The sequence below is a fragment of the Camellia sinensis genome, chromosome 1 (assembly GCF_055761805.1).
Source record: "Camellia sinensis isolate YWXY chromosome 1, ASM5576180v1, whole genome shotgun sequence".
NCBI classification, from domain to species: Eukaryota; Viridiplantae; Streptophyta; class Magnoliopsida; order Ericales; family Theaceae; genus Camellia; species Camellia sinensis.
In genome coordinates, this window is record NC_138961.1 from 36,260,474 (window position 1) to 36,282,753 (window position 22,280).

At 34.1% G+C, this 22,280-nt stretch overlaps 2 protein-coding genes across 2 annotated transcripts; both read right to left on the minus strand.

Moving 5' to 3' along the window:
• Window positions 1-3,996: 3,996 nt before the first annotated feature.
• Window positions 3,997-9,299, minus strand: LOC114307391 (HAD superfamily, subfamily IIIB acid phosphatase). Its single transcript, XM_082876230.1, has 6 exons — window positions 8,828-9,299; window positions 7,751-7,787; window positions 7,493-7,647; window positions 6,290-6,737; window positions 5,516-5,716; window positions 3,997-4,569 (listed from the first exon to the last, which is right to left on the minus strand). Exons 3-6 carry the CDS (start codon window positions 7,539-7,541, stop codon window positions 4,362-4,364), a joined length of 906 nt encoding a protein of 301 aa, XP_082732356.1. The 5' UTR covers window positions 7,542-7,647; window positions 7,751-7,787; window positions 8,828-9,299; the 3' UTR covers window positions 3,997-4,361.
• Window positions 9,300-11,923: 2,624 nt separating this feature from the next.
• On the minus strand, window positions 11,924-20,601 carry LOC114274913 (uncharacterized). The gene is made up of 10 exons (XM_028216892.2): window positions 19,861-20,601; window positions 18,568-18,720; window positions 15,422-15,637; window positions 15,023-15,205; window positions 14,338-14,559; window positions 13,645-13,761; window positions 13,414-13,557; window positions 13,014-13,115; window positions 12,632-12,700; window positions 11,924-12,423 (listed from the first exon to the last, which is right to left on the minus strand). Exons 1-10 carry the CDS (start codon window positions 20,071-20,073, stop codon window positions 12,166-12,168), a joined length of 1,677 nt encoding a protein of 558 aa, XP_028072693.2. The 5' UTR covers window positions 20,074-20,601; the 3' UTR covers window positions 11,924-12,165.
• Between the last annotated feature and the right edge of the window lie 1,679 nt (window positions 20,602-22,280).

Here is a 22,280-nt window from a genome sequence, read left to right on the forward strand (position 1 = left end):
CCTTGCTTATGCTTAGGGATCGTCGATGTGGGATGTAATGATAGCAAAATCGCCAGAGATGGAAGAGGAGGTCGTATGCCTCTCTCTTTCTCTCTCACACACTTGATCTTTCTATCTCTCACAGTGGCTAGGATTTAGGGGCTAGGGTTTTACGAAGAAGTTGTGGTCAACGGTCTAGGTTGTAGTGGTGGCAAAATCGCTGAAGATGGAATGAGAGGTGGCCTCTTTCTCTCCCTTTCTGATGGTGGCTAGGGTTTAGTGGCAAGGGTTTCGCGAAGAAGTTGTTGTCGACAGTGGTAGTGGGTGGTGATAGAATTAGGGCTAGGCTTTCAGAAGAAGAGAAGAAGAGGAAGAGGAGGAGGATAAGGAGGGTTGCTGGTAAGGATGAAGATAGAAGTGGTGGCTGTAGGCGGAGAGTGGAAGTGGTGGTGGGTTGGTCGTCGGAAGGTGTCAGCGAGAGTAGAAGTGGTGGTGAGATTAGGGTTAGGTTAGATTTGGAAGGATAAGGATGGGTACAAAATTAGAATTTAATGTTAGGACAAAATTGTAATAAAAAAAAATAAGGGTCTAAAAAAAAATGTAGGGGCATTTAGTGGTCTTCAAAAAATATATATATATATATATATATATATATTTAACGACAGAGAAGACCAAACACAAAATGTGACACAGATGTCTCACAATGTAACAAAATATGAGACATCTATATTTCATTATGTGTTTGGTTTATTTTTTTCCTAGTATTGTTGTTTGGGTCTCTAATATTGCTCTTTTTAGATATACTAAATAACTACAAAAGTAAAATATTTGTGAAAAAATCTAATTTCTTTTGAAAAGATTAGGCTCGGAATTATTGGAAGAATTCATTACACAGAAGTTTTTTCTTTGGCGTTTCCAAAAGTTTGGAATATATTGATTTCTGAAACAAAGTGGGTTGTTATGTTTTGATTTAAAACTATTAGGCTTTGTAACAAATTTGGTCTGAAACATCTGAAATAGAGTGGGTAATGCTGATTGTAGAATCTATTGTAGATTGTGAAACAGGGTTGTTTCGAATCCTCCGAAGTAGAATCGATTATTATTTGCAAAAGTGTTTCAGTGGGTTGTGACTGATAGTTATTTCGAATACTCCGAAATAGAGTCTATTATTAATACACAAAACCTAATTGAAAAAAATAATCCAAGGGCTACTAGTTTGCTAGTAAGGCCACTTCGAATCATCACCACTCATTCAAAGTAGACCAATTACAAAAATATTTTCATGATTTTTCTTTATTTGAATTTAACAAAATTTCTCTTACTATCATTCATGAGAAGGTAGTGTAGGAGACAAATATTGAACAAGCCACAATAGTGGAATTATTTTAAAAAAAACAATCATATTAGAGGAACTCTAACGGTAAGACATTGGAGCTGCTATTGTTATAAAATAGTATGGAGTTCATTTTTTTCATCTCTAATGGTGAGCTATCAAAACTGCTAAATTATACTTTTGCAATATCTTCTGTTAAATTTGGCAGTAGTTTTACCTATAGTTAAAACTAGCAGTGTAACAATTTTGGAAGGTCAGTGGTCCACCGAGTGGTCGACCACTTTGCAGAAATTGGAAGGTATAGAATTTGAAACCCGTCGGTCATCCAGTTAAACTAAAAATAGCAATCTTACCGTTGGAGCAACATTGCTATTTTATAATTTTTTTTGCATTGTTTATTGCTAAATTATAACTTTAGCTATCGTTTTTACCAATTGACCATTGGAGTTGCTCATGATGTTTGAAAGTGTTTGAATTTCAGAATGTGTTTGGTTATTTGGTAGATCTAGGTTGTTGTATGATGTTTAATAAGTTTGTAAGGATATTTTCGAGATACGAAAAAAGTATAAATTATTTTTGTTTTTCATACTTTTAAAATAGTACTAGATTTTAATTCTTTTTACACCTATATCAACTCTAACCAACATTTTTTGAGAGAGAATTAATATTTGTCCCTTTTTAGACCTTTAATTAGTATAATTTTTGGATTTTTAGTTTGAAGTCCATGATATTAAGATTTTATAAGATAAATAACATGTAATATTTTTATAGTTACGGTCCCTCAGCATTTTTACAGAAAAATTTTAGCATAGAGAAATTTCAAACAAATTTCTTTGTGAAGAGAAATTTCAATTCCTCACAAAGAAAATTAAGAGTGCATAAGAAATTTCTCTGATATGATCACAGAAAAATTTAACAAAATTATCACAAAGAAATTTTAAAAATGAAGAAATTTATTTATTGTTTATAAACAGACTCTGGTTATTGTTACTTGTAACTGATATTTGTATTCTTGTTGCCTAATGGGGACTGATGGAGAGGATTAGATGGATGGAAATCCAAATACGCATATCAGTAATACTAGCAACTTGACAGATTGTCAACCACAGGGTGGTTGGCCTAGTGGGTGACGACTGGAGCTTGGAGGTTTGCTCCCTTTCAAATCTCAGGTTCGAATCTCCTAGCCAAACGCATACCTTGGGACCACGGACCGCAGGGCGTAAGCCCTGTTTTCGGAAGGCTTGTTCGGACTCTGAAGACTTAGTCTGGTGCGCGTAAGCTGGCTTAGGATACCCTACATAACAAAAAAAAAAAAAAAAAAACTTCACAGATTGTCCTCCTCAGAGAGTTCCAATTGCTCTAATTGTGGTTCATGATGTATCAAGACCAAATTTCTCAGCATATCCGGCAAAAAAATGGTCTTATAATGAATTTCATTTACAAAATTGTCAAAGTAACATTACCTTATAGGATAATTTTGTATAAATTTTGTATATTTTGGAATCATGATTAATAAAAAAACAGATGTACAAAGTATATATATATGCATAAGAGGATTAAAAGACTTGTCAAATTCCATAATCCAATAGGACAATTCTGTATAAATTTTTTATATTTTGGAATCATTATTGATAAAAAAACAGATGTACAAAGTATATATATGCATAAGAGGATTAAAAGACTTGTAAAACTCCATAACCCAAGACCAACTACATAAAAGCATCTAGTTTAATTTTAATATTAAAGTATTTATTAACGGACAAAAAAAGAAAAGTATAATTTAAATTTGTATGTTAAATATTTGTTAATTTAAAGAATGACGAGTGTAATAGTGTAGCTAAAAGATCTATTAGAGGCTGTTTGGGATCTCATAAATAAATCACATTAGAAATGAATTTTTTATATATCTTTATTAAAAAATATATAAATAAATACCATAAAAGTAAAATAATAAATAAGATGAATAAATGAATTGTTTTTTAAAATCTGCATATTCAAGTAATTCAATAAGATAGATTCACCAATCTAATAGGTATCAAAGATTCAACTCATAAGAAATCATTAAAAATATTTTATTTATAATTAAGTTTCCTACTTTTACATCATTATTTGAATAAAGTTTTACACCAAGAGTCGCATTTGATTTTTGTGAATTTAGTAAATCATTTAACACATTCATTAGAGCAAAAAATTTTAAAAATTTTAATTTAATTTGCTAACTGTGTAATGACTTACCCTACTGAATATTTTAATTTATCCATTGGAGATGCCCTAACTACTATTGGAGAGAGAATTAGATCAATCTAATTCAATCCAACAGACTTTTTTCAATGTTTTGATCTGTTTATTTTTAAGCTTGTGTAATTACAATTATCGTTCATTTCAATGACAACAAATTTGCTATCATCATGTCGATATGATTATCATATAAATTTGATTTTTTACGTGAATTATCAACTGACAAGTTTAAAAATAAACAAATCTAATCATCAAAGTGAGTCTTGTACCACTGGACTGATTCAGTCCCTCTCTCGATCTAGCGAGAAGCCAAACCCTTCTAAAAATGAGCTCTCTTATGAATCCAGCTGTTGCAGGTTTTGATGCCCAACCTTTTTGTGGTGCTATATAACCTCTGAACAATACAAACATGAAATGTACCAAAATCATATTTCTACCCATTCAGATTCCAAGCAAAAGAATTTCTTTTGAGCACCATATATTTCCACAAGCAATAGTAACATTCATTTGTTCTCATAATGATAATTACAAAATATACAATTCAAAAACACAACTCAAATAATTGAGACAAGCCTATTCTATTTTCTTGCCTCTCATACTTGGTGGTGATGATACCCTCCAAGAGCAGACAACCATCAAATTTACATAAAGCAACTCTACCACAAATTGTTTCCTAGAAAATACTTTCAATACTATGAATTTCAGTACTACCAACAATTAAGGCCGAGCAGAATATACAACCGATGGGCCCCCAATGAGGAACACGTGAATGAATTAGATACTAGTTGTGCCGCCTCAGAAACATGATGTACTATTGAGGCAGGTTTGTGCTTTCAAAATAATGCTCCATGTGATAAATAGGGCTTGGAAGTTTGAACATGCGATTTCCTGAATATGGGCCTGTTAAAGCATCCATTTGGCTGCTAATCACAGCTGTGATGCGGCAGCTCTGTTTCTGCAGTGAATTTCTTAGTCTGGAAAAGTATTCACGGCTATCCATTTGCATTTCATCTTCCAATCTGTGACAATTCCAATCATTTCAACCGTGAAGTTGATATCAAATAAAGAACGAAATTCCAAGTTTGAACAACTACACGTCGGCACACCCTAGAAGAGTAAATGAGCTATATATTGGCATAATTCATCACAAGGTTAATGGCTTCACAAATAGAAAAATTGCGATGGTTATATGGCATATAGTGATGAGGGATTGTAACTGTTTTGGACAAAAAGTAAACATCAATTTTCCAATAAAGACTTCTTGAACTCGCAAAATTATAACCAAAGAGAGATCGTTCATAAAAGATCAGCCTAATAGAGTTAATAACCATCCAAGCATCAGACAGTGTTTCAGGAAAACAAACGAAGATCGAAACTGAAAGCAATAAGAATATATGCAAAAAGGTTGAAGAAGCTATGGTCAGCAGATTCAAAAAATTCAGGTGAAGATTTAAACTAGACATAGCTCATAGGGATTGTTCCAGGAAGGGGACTTCAAACGAGAAGAGAGAGAATGGGGGAGATATAGAGAGGAAACCTTTATATATTCGTTCATGAAAAACAGTAACATGAATTCACATATTGATAGCAATGATGATCAGATAATCAGCTCATCATCATAGTAGCTATTTGACGAAGAGGAACATGACGGGAAGCACATCAACTAGTAAATTTTGCTCAAGGCAACGGTTGACAAAAACATATTTTGAGAAATAAATGGTTTGCAGGTCTCTGTCAATTTGTGAAGGAAAAGCCTCGCGTCCCAGAAGGTGTACTAGAAAGCTAATCAGATCCTTATATCAATGATGCAGATTTAAAGGTGTTATTGTGGGAGCCTACCTTAAGTGAATCTAGACCATTAATGTTATATTCTGGACACTTTTCTGGTATTTTTAGTCTGGGATTGTAGCATTGCCGATTTGTGAATTCATCATAGCAAGAAAGAAAGGAATGAAGAGACGGTACCTCATAACCAATGAAGACCAACCACCATATCCAGCAGAAATAAGGTACTCTATGGTGGCATTCCGTTGTTTCTCAGGTTTCCTTGAGAATAAAATCAATTTCCACCCACCAGCTTGAAGTTTTGTGTACAATTTCAGAATGAATATTTGTTTCAGATTTTTTGCCTCTTGAAGACAATCACCACAACCAAATTGACTGATTCTGAAATCATATTTTCAAGGACAATCAAAGTGCTATATAAAACATTAAATACAAAATTTCTGAACTACTAAGGAATACAAGTAGTTTAGAAAGAACAAAGTAATCTTGGTGGGTGAATATATTAAGAGAGGATATCCGAGTCAGCATAAGAAACCAACTTTACAAGAAGAACCACTAGCACATTAAGGATCTAGGGAGTAATTCTTGTTTCTATTCTCATGTCTCAGGATACATGTGCTACTCAGAGAAACATTGGATACAAGAAGTATATTGATGAGGAAAAAAAAAAGAAGAGAAAAATGAATAGCCAAAAAGGGAAATATGGAAGGACTTCATTTAGTTTTAAATCCAGACAGTTTGGGAATGAAGAATTTTGCAGACAAAATCCAGTTCCAGCTTTTGAAAATGATTTCATCCCTTGAACAGGGACTTCAGGACAATTGACCAACTTTACATGATAAATGACATGTTAATTAATTTTGCGCTCCACAATGACCCAAAGTGACAATTTTAGCATGAGAAAGAGGAAAGGAGCGAGTCAGTCTTATATGTAACAGCTTTGCAGAAAATTACCGAGACTGCAATGGATCAGTGCAATGAGAAGTTAAAGGCAAAAAGTCATCTATGTCCATCAACACCATATCTAGACCATCCTCTAGCGGCCTAACTCCATTGAAGTAGTTTTCAGCCACCCCCATTGTAAGATTTAAATCTTTCGCATATTGACCTTCTTTTATGTACTGAACAGCAGTAATCCTACAGATTTCAGGGAACTGATCTACATCCAAACTGTTGAGCTCAGCATGCAGAGAGAAGATCTTGCAGTAATTGTAATTTTCATTTGCTTTCGATATCTCAACAATTCCCGCGTTTCTACTTTCACAGGATTGCAACATTACTGTTAATGCAATCAGCAAAGTGACTAATAAAACCCCGCATGTTACAAGTGCAGCAAGGAAAAGAGTTGCAGCAAAAGATGTCATATAAAACCCTGCTTCCACCACATAATGGCTTCCAATCTCTGCATTAGGCCAGAAGAGCAACCTTAATTAATAATAGCTAATGAAGATAAAGCCAAAGATATCATTGCAAGACAATACACCCAGGAAATATGACAAATTGACTACACTGAATGGCTATCCCTGAATGCCATCTTTATGTTAATTAACCCAATTGGACGACTTCTTGTGTATAATCGTGGTTTCAATCACACAATGAAGCAGTAAATAAAGGAACAACCACACACAGAAAACAAGTACGCAAGATAAACATGGAACGATTACAAGAACAAATCCACTATAGTCAATATGGATTACAAGAAGACTCTCAACCTCTTAATGCAGCTCCCTATTATGTAACACTCTTTGAACCCTACCAGGAAATTACAATATAAACTTCCTTGTCGTCGGGCCTTGGCCCTCTACCATGGTAAAAGGCCCCTTGTTGTACTCATAAAATAAATACAAGACATCTCACAACAAACCTAAACATCCATTATATATTTTTTCTTGGAATTTTCCTATGAAGGATATGAATGCTAGTTTTTGAAGTAACTGGCACAATCATATTTATGCTCTGAAGATATGTTAAATTAAATCCCAGTGACAGAACCTGCAAATTAACCAATCTCTCTTCATCCATTCAGATTTTTGAAAGATATACTCCATATTCTGTACCCTAGGGAGCTACACCATTGTTTCTCCTCCTTTTCTCAAATCAATGAAACAATGTATTACCATCAACAAGACAAAAGATTGTAAAAAAGCAAATGCTTACCAGAACCTCCTCTACTTGAAAGACTTCGGTTGGAATATTCCCTCTCCATTTGATGGGCATAGGCAGATACGTAAACAGTCGAACTAGCAAAAAATGACTAAAATGATGCACCCAAATAGATCCACAAGATCTCTTCTAGATGATAGAAGGGATAGCTGCAACAACAGAAATCAACTGATTGGTACCAATGTCATCAAAATTCATATTGGGAGCTGATAATATCAAGGTGCAAATTGACTCCAAGAAAGTTGGGCTTACCATGTTCACTACCAACACCATATCTCAACTTCTTTCCCTATCACATAGAAAAGAAGAAAATAGTAGCAAGTTACTTCAAAACATACATTTAAATTCTAATCATCCTCCTACAAGCATATCTCCAATCCTTCACCAATTCTTTCATCAAATTCAAATTTGATAAATAAAGAGCTAAAAAAGTGAGCTCTAATTGTTTCATCAAACTAGTGTCAAATCAAGGAAAGGCAAAATTTTCACCAAATCCCCCAAATCAAAATTCCCAATAGTCATATTTCTACTCAAATTTGATGAAATTTTAAATAGAGTAAGCGTTTTTTATTTTTTGGGTAGCAAATAGAGCAAGGATTGGAGATGGTTTCTTTTATCAAAAATGGTTAAAACAGGGTTTTAGGATAAGTTTGGAACTTTTTAAAAAGATTTGATGAAAAAATAAAATTAAAAAAGATTGGAGTGTCCTATACATATATCAAGGATAAACCAAATCCTTTACAAAATTTCCAAGTCATATTTTTACTCAAATTTGATAAAATTTTAAATAGAGTAAGGATTGGAGATGGTTTTCTTTTGTAAAAAATGGTTAAAACAGGTTTCAGAACAAGTTTGGAATTTTTAAAAAAGATTGGAATGTCCTGTACCATATTTCCTCTCAAATTTAATGAAAAAATAGAGTAAGGATAGGAGAGGGGGAGAGAGAGAGAGAGAGAGAGAGAGAGAGAGAGAGAGAGAGATTGGATTCACAAAATTGAGAAGGGATGAGACGATCACACCATCAAATTAAAGGGCAATTGCACACAAAAAAAAAAAAAAAACCCAAAAGCTGGATAAATTTCTAATTTCTCTGCAATCAATCATCTCATTGCACGGTCACAAAAGTGACTCATCAACCAACAAAAGGGCAAATCCTTTGATTTTTTATTCTCTTAATCAGCTCGAAAACTCACAAAGTGAATTCCATATGTACAAAGCTAATCAATCACCCAACAATCGAACTGCAACCTCGTGAAAGTCCGATCAAACTCACACACACACACACACACACATATATATATATATAGAGAGAGAGAGAGAGAGAGATACCAGCAGGGTTCTTGAAGGCCCAAAGGGACGATGAAGATCGTACTCAGTAGCAAAGGAAGTTTCGCCATTATCTCTTTTCTTCTGGATCCGGTCCAATCCAAGAGGTCCTTGGGTTTTGCAGCATTGGAATTGAGGGACAATTTGGTATAATTGGATATTATTAGAGAATTTTTATTTTTATTTTTATTTTTATTTTTTTTTTGGTGTTTAGAAAGATAGGCGAGTTTTTTTTTTTTTTTTTTTTGTTAAATGTGATATTTGTGAAAAAAAAAACAAAATGATTATAAGATTTGATGTGATATTTTGTTTGAATTTTTTGTTTTTAAATTTTGTAACTAATTTATCTTTTAACAAAATAAAACAAAAAAACAAACTTGAAAACTAACTTCCCAAACACCCCATAATACAAAACAGATTCCAAGGTCCTACTCTCATACGGTTCGAATGAAACAGAAAAAAAAAAGAAAAAGTCCTACTCTTATAGCTCTCTGACTTGAGAAGTTATTGGTTGAATTGTGATGGATGAAAGGAGTAGACTAACTCAGGTATGGGTGGTATTGTGGTTTAGGGTTTAAGCTGCAAGGTCGCATGTTTAATTCCTTTTCTCTTATGTTAATTTCTTGGACGAAGCACAGTTAGTTAGGAGGTTAGATTTCAAGTTGTCTAATCAGTACTTGGTAGGACATCTTGGTGACTTCTGCAAGGGGCTCTATCGGCTCTACCTTCGACCTGCGGGAGGTTAGAAGGTCTAATCAGTACTTGGTATCTACCTTGAACCTGCGGGAGGTTAGGAGTTTGGATTTCAAGTTGTCTAATCAGTACTTGAGAGGATATTTTGGTGACCTTTGCAAGGGGCTTTACCTTGGACCTGCGGAAGGGTAGGGAGGATTTTCCTGTAACAAAAAAAAAAAAAGAAAAAAGAATAAGTCTTCAAAATTTATGTTAATTGATTAAAAACTAAAAAAATACATGATAAATTATAATTACTGTCAGGTATAGTTACATAACATCTGATCAAATTACTGTCAGCTATAGTTACATAACATCTGATCAATCAATAATTTTTTCTACTACTTTCGTCCATAGCCCCAAAAAACCAACACGTCAGGTGAAATCACATTCATTTTGAAAAATCGTAAAGGGTTAGGCTTTTCTTTTAATTTGTGACCGGTTGGAACGTGTTGTTGGGTTTGTGGATAGGGACGGAATTAGGTGAAAATTATGAGGGATCATAATCCTCTTATTTTTTTGAAGAATATTGTTTGTCACATAACTTTAAAAATAACTTTAAAAATATATATGTATATATATTATACATAAAATGACCTCTTAGTATAAAAAAATTATATCTCATTATTCTCTGATCTTGCATTCTCTTTCTATTTTTCACAAAAAAACTTGTTCATCCTATTAGAAATTACTTTTGTGGCATTTAATTTTTTTTCTATGTATATATAATTATATAGCAAATTGTACATACATGTATGTTTGTGTATATGATGGAAAAAAAAAATCTTTTGGCCCATCAAATAATAAAATCCTGATTTTGTCCCTATCTGTGGAGGCCAATCACATATCTCATTTCAATAATTCGAACCGTTCAATGTGTAGAACTCATTGGGTACTTTATTCTTGTAAAAAATCACATTGATCGGATATCGATAGTTACTTGATCGGATTATATTTCTATCAACGGTAAATATAATTTTTAAAATAAATTGTTGACATAAATTTGATCCCATCAACGTGATGTTTGAGAAGGATAAAGTATTCGATGAACTCTACACATTGAACGGTTCGGATTATCGAAATATGACCCATGACGAACTCCACAGGCCCAACAATATCATTAAGTCTACTTTGTGGACCAGAGACAAGCGGCCCTCAATGGTAAATTTCATTTCAACACCATCTAAGTGGTGTTTGGATAAGTTCGTTATTTTAATTGATTTTTTAGTTTTTTTTGTAAATAGTTATTTTAGTTTGGTTAAAAAAATTGTGTTTAAAAAGTTAGATTTTTTTTTTATTTTATATATAGTTAATTTAATAATTGTGAGAGAAAAAATAAAATGATTATAATTTGGATATGATATTTTTGTGAATATTTTAGCTTATTTTATTTTTATTGACTATTTTAACTAAAAAAGTCATTGTCATATAATAGAGATTAAATTTGTATAATATAGAAATTATAAGTAGAATAAAAATAAATCTGAATTACAACATGATAATTCTCAATAATTTTTGAATAGTTAAATCTAGTATCATAGTATTACTAATTACATTTTGCAAACGTCCATGTCACCTTGTTACCTCATATTTTTAAATGAGGAATTAACAATTCTGTGTATATTTGTTTAAAAAAAATTCAAATTAGTGAAAAATTTCACAAATTTTAATAATCAAAATCATATATTTTTTTAGTAATTATTTTGGGAAAAAACCTAGATTCCTCTTTTTAGAGTGTAACTGCCAATACTTCCATTTTGAAAATTGGTAATATATTAATAAACTTTCTTACATAATTAAATGGTTACGACGTCTAATAAGGTATGGAAAAATATTTGAGACATTTATCATCTTTAAAAATCACTCTTTATAATGTTTTTAACAAGTGTTAAATTTTAATTTGTCAAACATTCTATGTAGTATTGTTCTAAAACATGTAAATTAAAGAGACCAAAATAAATAAATAAATAAATCACTCCATGCCCTTGCTTTGTGGCCTGGTTGTTCTGATGGCACGAGGCATAATAATCAATGTGAAAATCGACAGCGTATACACCAACTTGCTGAAATTTAATTCGGTTTGATTTCTTTTTCTCAAATAGGGTTTAAATCATGACTTTAGATTAAAAATTTAAAAATATAAAAGAAAAGAAAAAAAATAAACACAATATAAAGGAATATAAATTAATTTTTTTCCATTTATAAATTCCCGATCCAAACAAAGCAAAAAAGTACACAAAGGTAATCAATGATCCCTTCTGGTACTTAACTCGGTTTTAATAAAAGACTGACAATCTTCCACAAATTCTTCATTCCACTTAACAGTTTTGATCTTAAAATTTTCATCTCATCCCAAAAAATCTTTCCTTTTTGAGTCACACAATCTCACATATTCAATTCACCTGCAAAGCTTGAACGAGGGTCAAATGTATCATCACCACAATACAAATCTGTACTATGAAAATTAGTTACAAAATATTCAACCCTCAGTTTTCCTCCAAAATGTGCGTTGATTGTGTTCAGTTATTATTTTCCTCAATTATAGAGTTGCTCAAAGGCATCACGCAGTGTAAATCTTTGAAGGTGAACAAATCCATATTACTGGTAAATTACTTGCAATTGTTCTCAGTATCAGTCCAATATCCTAGTCTGTTCACTGAATTCACAGCCATATCAACTGCTCTAGCCAATTCAACTGCTGCTCCAACGTAGGTATGTGGGGTTAACTCCAACAGGTTGGCCTTTGCTTCAGTGGGCAATTCCAAACCTTCAATGAACTCCCTTATGCTTTCCCTGGTAACTGCTCTTCCTCTGGTTAGCTCTTTCAGCTTCTCATAAGGCTCTGGGATGCCATATCTTCGCATCACCTAGATATAGAGAACAAACATGAAAGTCACAATATTGATATGAGCGAAATAATGAGGTATTGATGGCATTCAGTTAGAAGATTTTCTTCGCCAGTCACAAGATTAATTCTTCAGACCTGTCGAGAGGAGGGGGGGGGGGGGGGGGGAGAGAAAAAAAAAAGAAGAAAAGATTGAATATGATTGGTAGGCTAGGAGAAAAGGAACATACAGTCTGTATTGGCTCTGCAAGCACCTCCCATGACTCATTCAAGTCTTCAAACAAAGAAGCTTCATTAACCTATGACAAAATTAGTTCAATTAAAAGCAGATGTCCAAAAGCAAAGTAAGCTTTTAGCTCAACACCAATAGAATACAAGACGTGAAGAGTACAAGAGAAAACATTGGAAAGGGTAGTAGTGGATGCTGCCTGAAAAATGACAAATCGCAAACACTAATTTCATCATGTCAATTAATATCAGAGTGATGTGTGACAGTGTTTTGTTTTCACATAAGAGCAACCTTTAACAAGGCATATAATTACTATTGCAACTTTACCATACACAGGATGAAAAGTAACAGTAATTATGTACCTTGCAAATTTAACTTTTTACCTGCAGCTTTGATATTCCTTGTAATGCACTTCTGTACGCAAGAAGAGAATGTCCTAATCCTTCACCCATGTTCCTCAGAACTGTTGAATCAGTTAAGTCACGCTGCACGTAACATATAGAAATAAAATATTTACTTTCTAGCATGTCTCACTCTATCACCACTAAAATTAGATGACCAAAACTATTAACAACTAGCAAAATCCTTCCTTTTACTGGGCTTGGCTTATACAGACTTGGATCTGCAATATGATAAGGAAATCATAATTGCCCAGTGACATATAATCTTATATTCTGCACTTTTGGTGCCTAAAAACTACCAATCAATGTTTACTCAAAATGGAGCTTTCATATATCTTTGCAAAGAAGTAACACAGAGAGAGAGAGAGAGAGTGTGTTCTACCTGCCAACGAGAAATAGGTAATTTCATGCTTAAATGGGATAGACCTCCATTGGCTTTCCCAAGATTGCCCTCACTATTTTCAAAATCAATGGGATTTACTTTATGAGGCATAGTTGAGGACCCAATCTCACCAGCCTTAGTTATCTGCTTGACATTTGAACTTGAAAAAACATAAGTTCTAGCAGAGGAAAACCAGCAGCAACGTATTCACAAATATATCAGAAAGTTCACCTGCTTGAAGTATCCTAAAGATACGTAGCCCCACATGTCTCTATCAAAATCAATTAAGATGTTGTTAAACTGGATAATTGCATGGAAAAGTTTTGCCATATAGTCATGAGTTTCGATCTGCATAACATGTTCAAATTGTATTAAATTAGATCAGGTACATATGCATGAATATGCTTGCATCATAAGCCCTCTGTAAGTTTCATTCAAAAATCATTTTGTTTCCGAAAAAGATTTTTAGAACGGTGGTTCAAATTATCACATTGATAATCTGGAGGAGCAACTTACTTGCAGAACATGGTTAAACTATGAAAGCATTAGCTAGAAGATAATGACTCGAATTCAGAATTTTCAAGGAACACATACAAGTGATGTCCTCTATCACAGTTTAACATGGCTGAATTAATTGTTAGATAAAACAATAAGGAGCAAGGACTGGATAAAAATTGGGAAGAGAGTTCACTAATGAGTAACTAATAGGTAATAAAGACCACCGACTTTTCTAGCTTTGTACATAAAGCAGCCGCGTAGTGTATGGTAGGTATACGAGCCAACAGAGAGCATGTCAAAAGGATCCATCAAAATGTGGTTACTGATTGTTAACTTAGAACTTGTTGATGAAACTTTTAAATTACTCTGGTCTGTGAAAACCTACTAAAAACTTGAATGAGAAGAAATTTTGTGCATGGAACACACCTGAGTCACATAGGGATTGAAACTTAATCCAAGAGATTTCACAAACTCCTCTGCAATTTGAGGCCATTTAATATCAGGGTATGCAACAAGATGTGCATTGTAATTTCCAACTGCACCGGCAAACTTCCCCATTATCTCAACTTGAGAAATATCCCGTCTTTCCCTGCTTAATCTGACAGCAAAAATTGCAATTTCCTTTCCAAGGGTGGTAGGCGAAGCTGGCTACAGAATAATAAACCAAATGAATGATCTATCGATGACTATTAGTTCTAAAACAACTGTATAAACACAATTGTATGCACCATCATATGCCAGGTAGGTTAAGTTTACAAAATTTACTCAACAAATCATATATCCCAACAACTTGAGTTAAAGTAAAGTAAATCCTTTTCCTCCATTCAGTTGTTATTTCTCCATTCAACTCAACTTCTTCCTTCTAGTCATCAAATTTAGTTATTATTAAGTGATTATGCATATTCTCGACAATCCAATATATGCAGGGTACTAGTCAGATGGACCATTTTCTTTTTCTCTGTTCTTTTTATCAATCTTCCTTTTTCTTACCTTTTTTTTTTTTTTTTTTTTGAGGGTTGAGGGGGTGTTGGTTTAGAAATCTAAAACCATTTCCCTCAACAATGAATTGCAGTGTAGCATCTATTAAAAATAAAATAAAAAATTCATCTACCTGCCCGTGAGTGCGAGACAACATGGGAACATGAGCATTAGCTTTAGCCATGTTACAAATTGCCTCAATTACTTCATCCATGACAGGAAATATGACGGAGTTCAAAGCTTCTTTCAGCATCAATGCATGGGCAAGATTGTTGATGTCCTCAGATGTGCAAGCAAAATGAAAAAATTCAAACACCTACAATGAAAAGAGAGGGTTAGCTACTCAAAAATTTCAAATAGTGACAGCAATAATGAAAGGCTCTGCAACTGAAGACTGGCTACAGTAACAGTTTAATAATGTCAAATACAGTAAAGGCAGTCCTGATAGTATCTTAAGCAACTGAAGGATTAAATGCAAACCAAAAGCTGGTCATTTTAGTATCTGAAAGAAACTGGAAGACTAAGTCCAAACCGTCGCAATCTCTGGATGTGATTGGCATTTCTGTTTCAAGAAGTATTCCACTGCTTTCACGTCATGGTTTGTCACTTTCTCTATATTCTTAACTTCCAAGGCATCATTTATGGTAAATCCATCAATCAATCCTTGCAAATAAGACTGTGCTTCCCCACTGAAGCTTGGAACCTCAGTAACTTCGGGAATCTGTGAAAGCTTTACCAACCATCTGATCTGAAAGAGGGTTCCAATTGTTGAGAATGGACATTTCACAATTGAAAAATGACCAAAAGAAAAAGAATAAAAAAAATCACAAAGAGAACTTTTCACAAATAATAATGACAATTGGAAGAATCAAAATAATACTAAACCACAACAGCAATATAGGTGTTGAATAACCTCTAGTAGAATTATGGATGGCTTAATATAGTTAAGCTGCTTGGTATATCACCCATGCTATGACATTTTCTCACCAATCTCATGGCATTTTATCTGTCCTATGGCCACTCAAGCATGATGAAGTTGTCCTGGAGCTTTGAGCCCCAATCTTTGCAGATGACTAACCAACCACTGCATTCCATGGTATGCACAGCCAATACTATCTATTTCAAACACTAAATGGGAATAACATAGGTGATTTATGCATGTCTAAGGTTAGAGCAGAACCATGGAGGCTTTTGATAAACTCACTTCTCAGTGGCAATCAATATTAATACATAGCTGGAATATAGACTCTGTTTTTTTCCCAATAAGTAGCTGGAGTAGAGACTCACTGAAGTCAGCATATATTTTCCACTCACAAATGATGGAACCACAAAGTTTGAATTGGAAGAAAAGGGGATTTCCCAGTCCCAAAAATTGTTTGCGTTATGATTTCAAAGTCTAAATCCTTTGGAAAATCTGTCCTTACAGACACTGGATAACTCAATCCAAATATGTGAGTCTCTCAATCAGTCAATTGACTTAATAGACGTAAATTTGTAAGATCCAAACTTAATCAAGCTATGGGTCAAGTTCAGTGACATCGTCTCAAAACGATCACATCTTGTTTGAATCCACTTAACCAATTAGTCAAGTTACCATAGTCCATTGCATAGCTCAACCAGAGAGAAATCCTAAGACTATGCTTATAAGCTGCTGCAGAAGGGTTCATCACAGCAGCACCCACACTTTCTGAATTGCCTACAATTAGCTAGTTATCATTCATAAACTTGTAGCATTCCTCTGTCTATCTGCCAGTCTGTCTCTCTCTCTCTAACACATGCAGACATAGAGACACACAAAACACACACACCCTCTGCAATGTCTTGCAGCAAGGATCACTAAACAATTATCTGCTGCATACTAGTTTTATATCAAAATGATAAATTGTCTTGTCATTTTCTTGATTTATTATCAGTTAATTCAGCCTATATACCAATCTCAAAAATACGTTCTGAATTGATGCATAGTATGCTAAGAAGAATAAGGTCAAATTAGCAATTTCACACAGGCCTACCTTATGTATTAGGCTTCAAGTTATTTTGAGTCTTCATTCTATCTTTGTATGAATTAGTATATTTCTGAACAGATTTATTTGTAATTAAGTAGCAATAAATTTCCTAAAGCATAAATATGATTAAGCTCATTGAAAATGTTCTCAAAGACAACCTTGCCTAAATGACTTAAGCATGGTATAGTGTACGAGGACTCTGACAACACAATGCAGTAAAGACCATCAAATGAAAGTTGGATTTTTTTCATCAAATTTCAATCATGGGCATCTCAAAACCCTTCAGGGCAAAAAACAAAAAAAAAAACTCCCATCAGTTTTGTCCATCCAAATGCCAATTTGTATCCAGTACATCACTCCTCAGTTAATCAATTCTTGTCATTTAACGATATTCCAAAACCAAATTATCAGGACTAACTGACTATTTATTAATATATATGGTGAACAACGCACGAGTTTAGCTTCAAAAAACCCCAATTTACAATATTTATCTTAACCAAAAGTTTTGCACAAGCACAAATGATTTGAATCCAAGCAGTCCCATTCCAAGCAATTGTGGAGATAAATTGTTCCAATACTTGTAAGCTACACAGTGATCTTGATAGTATATAAAATTCAATGAATAGCTTCAAGCTCAAGTTTATTAAACCTGAGAATCGAGCCAGATAACTTTGTCAAGACCAAAACATTGATTGTCAACCAAGCTTTTCCAATTTGTACAATCATTTGTGCAAAATAATTTAAGAAGAGATAGCAGCAACTGAAAACAAATTTGTTGTCATAAGAAAAACAAATATTGTATTGCAAATAGGGACACTTTTTCATAAATCTCTTTTCATCTACTTATATTCCATTTAGTCCATATTATTTTCTTATGTTCCAATAAGGCCTATAGGTGACATAGTTACCAAAATATCCCTAATAATAATATTCATATTTATAGTATGAATGTTCCATGATGTGAATGTTCACACTGTCAATGTGAACATTCACATGTTAATGTGAATTTCACATTCTAAAATATGAATGTTCACATCACCAAATTGCTAACCATTTACAAAATATTTGCAAGGGTAGAAATATCCATAAAATACTTTAAATATGAGAAATAGGATTTGGTGGATCAAATGTCCAACTAATAGGACTTATTAGAATACAAGAATATCTTATGCACTAATTAGGATACAAACACTTGAAAAGGGATTTTCTAATAAATTTCCCTTGCAAATAAGTTAATATATTTTATAAAATATTTCCTTTATAATAGGTTCGCGAAGGTTAGATCAGAGTTAGCTTTTTTTTTCGTTTTCTTTTTTTAAATCTTTACTACAAATTTTGTAAAAATCATTAGGTTTGTATTACTGAAAAAAAACACAACTTTCAAGTAGCAGATTAGTAATCCAAAAAATGAGACAGCTGTAGAAAAAAGGTTGATTTTGTGTCACCCCAAAACATTTAGCTTGCATTTTGTTTGTTCAAAATATTGCTCTTATTTCAATATTTTGGAACTATAAGGCATAAGGAAAAGAAAGTGATATTACTGGTAGAAGCATATGTACATCATGCTCATCCTTTCCTTTAACCCACACTTATATGTAACTTAACAGTTCATAACAACAAAGATTATAACCAAGTTTGACTGTTTCAAATGAAAATGATATAGGATCTGTACCTCAACCATAACTCGGAAGTGAATTAGGCCATATTCACTCATATAAGGAGCCAAGTCCTTGACTTTACCCCAATAACGACCATCCAGAGGTGACAAAGCTGTTAAACTTGAGAGCTCCAAGTCTCGAGAATATTCTCCAGACATCTTCTTTACCTACGAAGGTCCAAAAACCGATCAACATAGCATGAAATACAAAAAGTGCCAGTGGTTCGAACTAATCAGGTACTGCATCAAAGAAAATGTACTAACACTTTGGAATATGGAAAAGGAATGGTAGAGAAATTATAGGACAATTATACATTTATTAGGGATACATTATAACATTTAGATACCATAGCTGCATTAAGGACTTGCTGGATCATTAGCAGTAGTAAACCATAAATAATTTTGATCAACCAACTGGGACTATCCGAGTTGGCCAGAACCTTTGCATTTCATTAAGACTTAGGAGGCAAGGTTCAAGGATTGCCACAAGAAAGACTCTCCCCTCCCCTTACAGCTTCCAACATACCAACATGTTAATAAAAAAAAAAGAAAAAAAAAAAGAATGCCTGCATATCAGTTCGTGCTTGGATTGAGCTGGCTTGACATAGGATTTCAGTTCATGGCAATGCAAATGCATAACCCTAAGAACTAGTTGGCCACACTTCAAATTGGAACCCTTGGAGCAAGAGTGAATCAAATTACAATAAGGGTCTGTTTGATTAGCAGGATTAATTGTGAGGGAATTAACAATCCGTGAGATTAGTATAGGATTGGTTATCCAACTAAATTAGTGAGACACATAATTCTCTCTTATCCACGTTTGTTTTGCAATAGATATGAAAATATATAATCTCAATTATATATATGTTTTAGTTTATTAGTCATGGAATTAAAAAAATTGTCAATTTCGTTGAATAAAATGGCCATTGAAGTGTAATCCAATAAATAAAATCTGCAACCAAACAATGGAATGTAAGTGCTATGAATTAATAATCCCAATGCTATGGTATAATCCGTCCAATCAAACAAGCCCTAAATACATAATTACCCACATACAGTACCTATGTGTGCTCGGGTATGCATACCTAAAGCAAGCCCATACATGCATATAAATTTATAGCCGCCTATCTGCATACAACCTTGATAAAAAGAAGGAAGAAACAAAGAATAACATTCATAAAAAGACGATCAATTGTCTGTAAATTAGATTTTGAAGTAGTTGTTTTCAATTAAACAAGCCCAATTTGGCAAAAATTGCCACATACAATCTACAGTGAGGCTAATTAGAGAGATGATGAAAAAAATTACCTTTTCCACGGAGATACTGATGTTGTTGGAGTCTTTGACGATGGCTCTGCAACGACAATCTCCGCGAGGAATCGCTGGGGAAACGTGAAACGAAGCATTTGAAGAGTGAAGAGACGAGTTTGAGAGGTCTCTCAGTCGTTGGAATCGGGTAGTGGGGATGAAATACGAGACTTGATTGGTGTTCAAAACCCTAGAACAAGCTCCCAACTCCATCAAAGAAGAAAAAGGGAAGTGGATGGAGATGGAGATGGAAAGACTCTCTTTCTCTCTCTCGCTCGATTTCTCTATCTCTCACGGGGGCTAGGGTTTGGCAGCTAGGGTTTCGCGAAGAAGTTGTGGTCAACGGTCCAGGTTGTAGCGGTGGAAAAATCGCCGAAGATGGAAGGAGAGGTGGCCTCTTTCTCTCCCTCTCTCACAGTGGCTAGGGTTTAGCGGCTAGGGTTTCGCGAAGAAGTTGTGGTTGACGGTGGTAGTGGGCAATGATAGAATTAGGGTTAGGAAGAAGAAGAAGGAGGGTTGCTAGTGAGGATGAAGATGGAAGTGGTGCCTATCGGCGGGAGTGGAAGTGGTGGTGGGTCGGTCGCCGGAAGGTGTAGGAGGGGGTGGTGAGATTAGCGTTGAGTAATGCGAGGATAAATTTCCACCAAATCTTTACCAAATATCTAGCGGTTTTATGCAAGGCATTTAATAAAAATGTTTTTTTCATTAAGATTTTAGACTTCGGAGGATATGAATGGGTACAAAATTGGAATTTAGGCCTAGTTTGGGAAGATTAAATAAGTGTATTTTTTGATTTTTTTTTGTATTATGTGTAGAAAAAGTAGAGAGGAGATGTTGATTGATGTGACCCAAAAAAGATAAAAAGATGAAATAAGTGCACTTTTTTGGCAGTAGCCAAACTTGGCCTTAATGTTAAGATAAAATTATAGGCCAAGTTTGGCATGATTGAAAAAAGATAAAAAGTCAAAAAGTCACTATCCTATTTAAGTCACATCATCTTATTTAAGTCACATCACCTCTCTAACACATCACTTCAAACCCAACTCAAACCCAACCCATATTTCATAAAAAGTCAAAAAGTGCACTTATTTAGTCTTCCCAAACTAGGCCATAATAAAAAAAAATAGGAGCCCAAAAAAAATATGGGGGCTATTTAGCAGCCCTAAAAAAGAAAAAAAAAAGAAATTAATAATAGAAAACACCAAACACAGAATGTGACACAGATGTCTCACATTGATGTCTCACAATGTAACAAAATGTGAGATATCTATATTCATTTTGTGTTTGATTTATTTTTTCATAGTATTGTTGTTTGGGTTTCTAATATTGCTCTTTTTAGATATACTTAATCTAAATAACTAAAAAAGTAAAATATTTGTGAAAAATGTAACTTCTTTTGAAAAGATTAGGCTCAGAATTATTGGAAGAATTCTTCACACAGAAGTTTTTTCTTTGACGTTCTCAAAAGTTTTGAATATTTTTGAAACAAAGTGGGATGTTATGTTTTGATTTAAAACCATAGCAAATTTGGTCCAAAACATTTGAATCAGAGTGGGTAATACTGATAGGGATGACAATTTGAACCCGGCCCGACAGGGACTCAACTCCCTGATCTTGATTTGAGCGATTTTTCTCCGAAAAATATCCCTAACGGGGCGGGGATGGTATTCAAAAATCAAACCCCGATTAGTTTCGAGCCGGGGACGGGGATAAGTATCCCAGCCCCATACCCAACCTGTCCCCGTCCCTGTCCTCATTCTCGTTCTCGTTCGTCCCCAAAGTGAAATTACTACAATATCCCCTATATATATATATATATATAAATGAAACCTCACACTCAGTCTCAGAGTCTCTCTCTCTCTCTTCATCACCTTTATCTCTCCTCTTGCCGTCACCGACCACTACTCTCGTAGTCGACCACCACTCCCCTTCGTAGCCGCAAGCTCCTCTTCTGTTTCGCGACCTCATCTTCTCTGCTTCGAACACGCACAGTCGCCCTACCGAACACACACAACCGATAAAGATCCAAATCCAGAGCTGCCATAGCTCATCCGCAAGATCCAGATCTACCACCATCGCCGCCCATGAAATCTGATCTGATCTGATCTATTCCGTGTGTGCAAGATCCAGATCCACCACAACCATCGCCCTACCTCATCTCTCTCTATCTCTCTTTCTCTCTAATCTGATCCGTGTGTACAAGTGCATAACAATTTTGTTTTATTTTTATTTTTTATTTAAGTTGATGATTGTTGATGATGATGATGAGACATAAAATAAAAAAAATAAAAATAAAAAGATGTTGTTGTTGTTTCTTAAACTGATCTGATCTGATTGTTGGTTCGACAAATTAAAAAAATAGATGTTATTGTTGTTGATCTAATCTGATTGTTGTTTCTTGAACTTGATATGTTTCATTA

What these genes read in the sequence shown, in the direction of transcription:
- LOC114274913 (XM_028216892.2), bottom strand. Translation starts at nt 20,073, where the DNA reads ATGGAGTTGGGAGCTTGTTCTAGGGTTTTGAACACCAATCAAGTCTCG. An exon ending in TCAGTATCTCCGTGGAAAAG is followed by an intron (nt 18,721 to 19,860) that starts GTAATTTTTTTC and finishes GGACCTTCGTAG; the next exon opens with GTAAAGAAGATGTCTGGAGA. An exon ending in TGTCTCGCACTCACGGGCAG is followed by an intron (nt 14,560 to 15,022) that starts GTAGATGAATTT and finishes ATTATTCTGTAG; the next exon opens with CCAGCTTCGCCTACCACCCT.
- LOC114307391 (XM_082876230.1), bottom strand. Translation starts at nt 7,541, where the DNA reads ATGGAGAGGGAATATTCCAACCGAAGTCTTTCAAGTAGAGGAGGTTCT. An exon ending in TTCAAGTAGAGGAGGTTCTG is followed by an intron (nt 6,738 to 7,492) that starts GTAAGCATTTGC and finishes GGCCTAATGCAG; the next exon opens with AGATTGGAAGCCATTATGTG. An exon ending in ACTGATCCATTGCAGTCTCG is followed by an intron (nt 5,717 to 6,289) that starts GTAATTTTCTGC and finishes ATATGATTTCAG; the next exon opens with AATCAGTCAATTTGGTTGTG.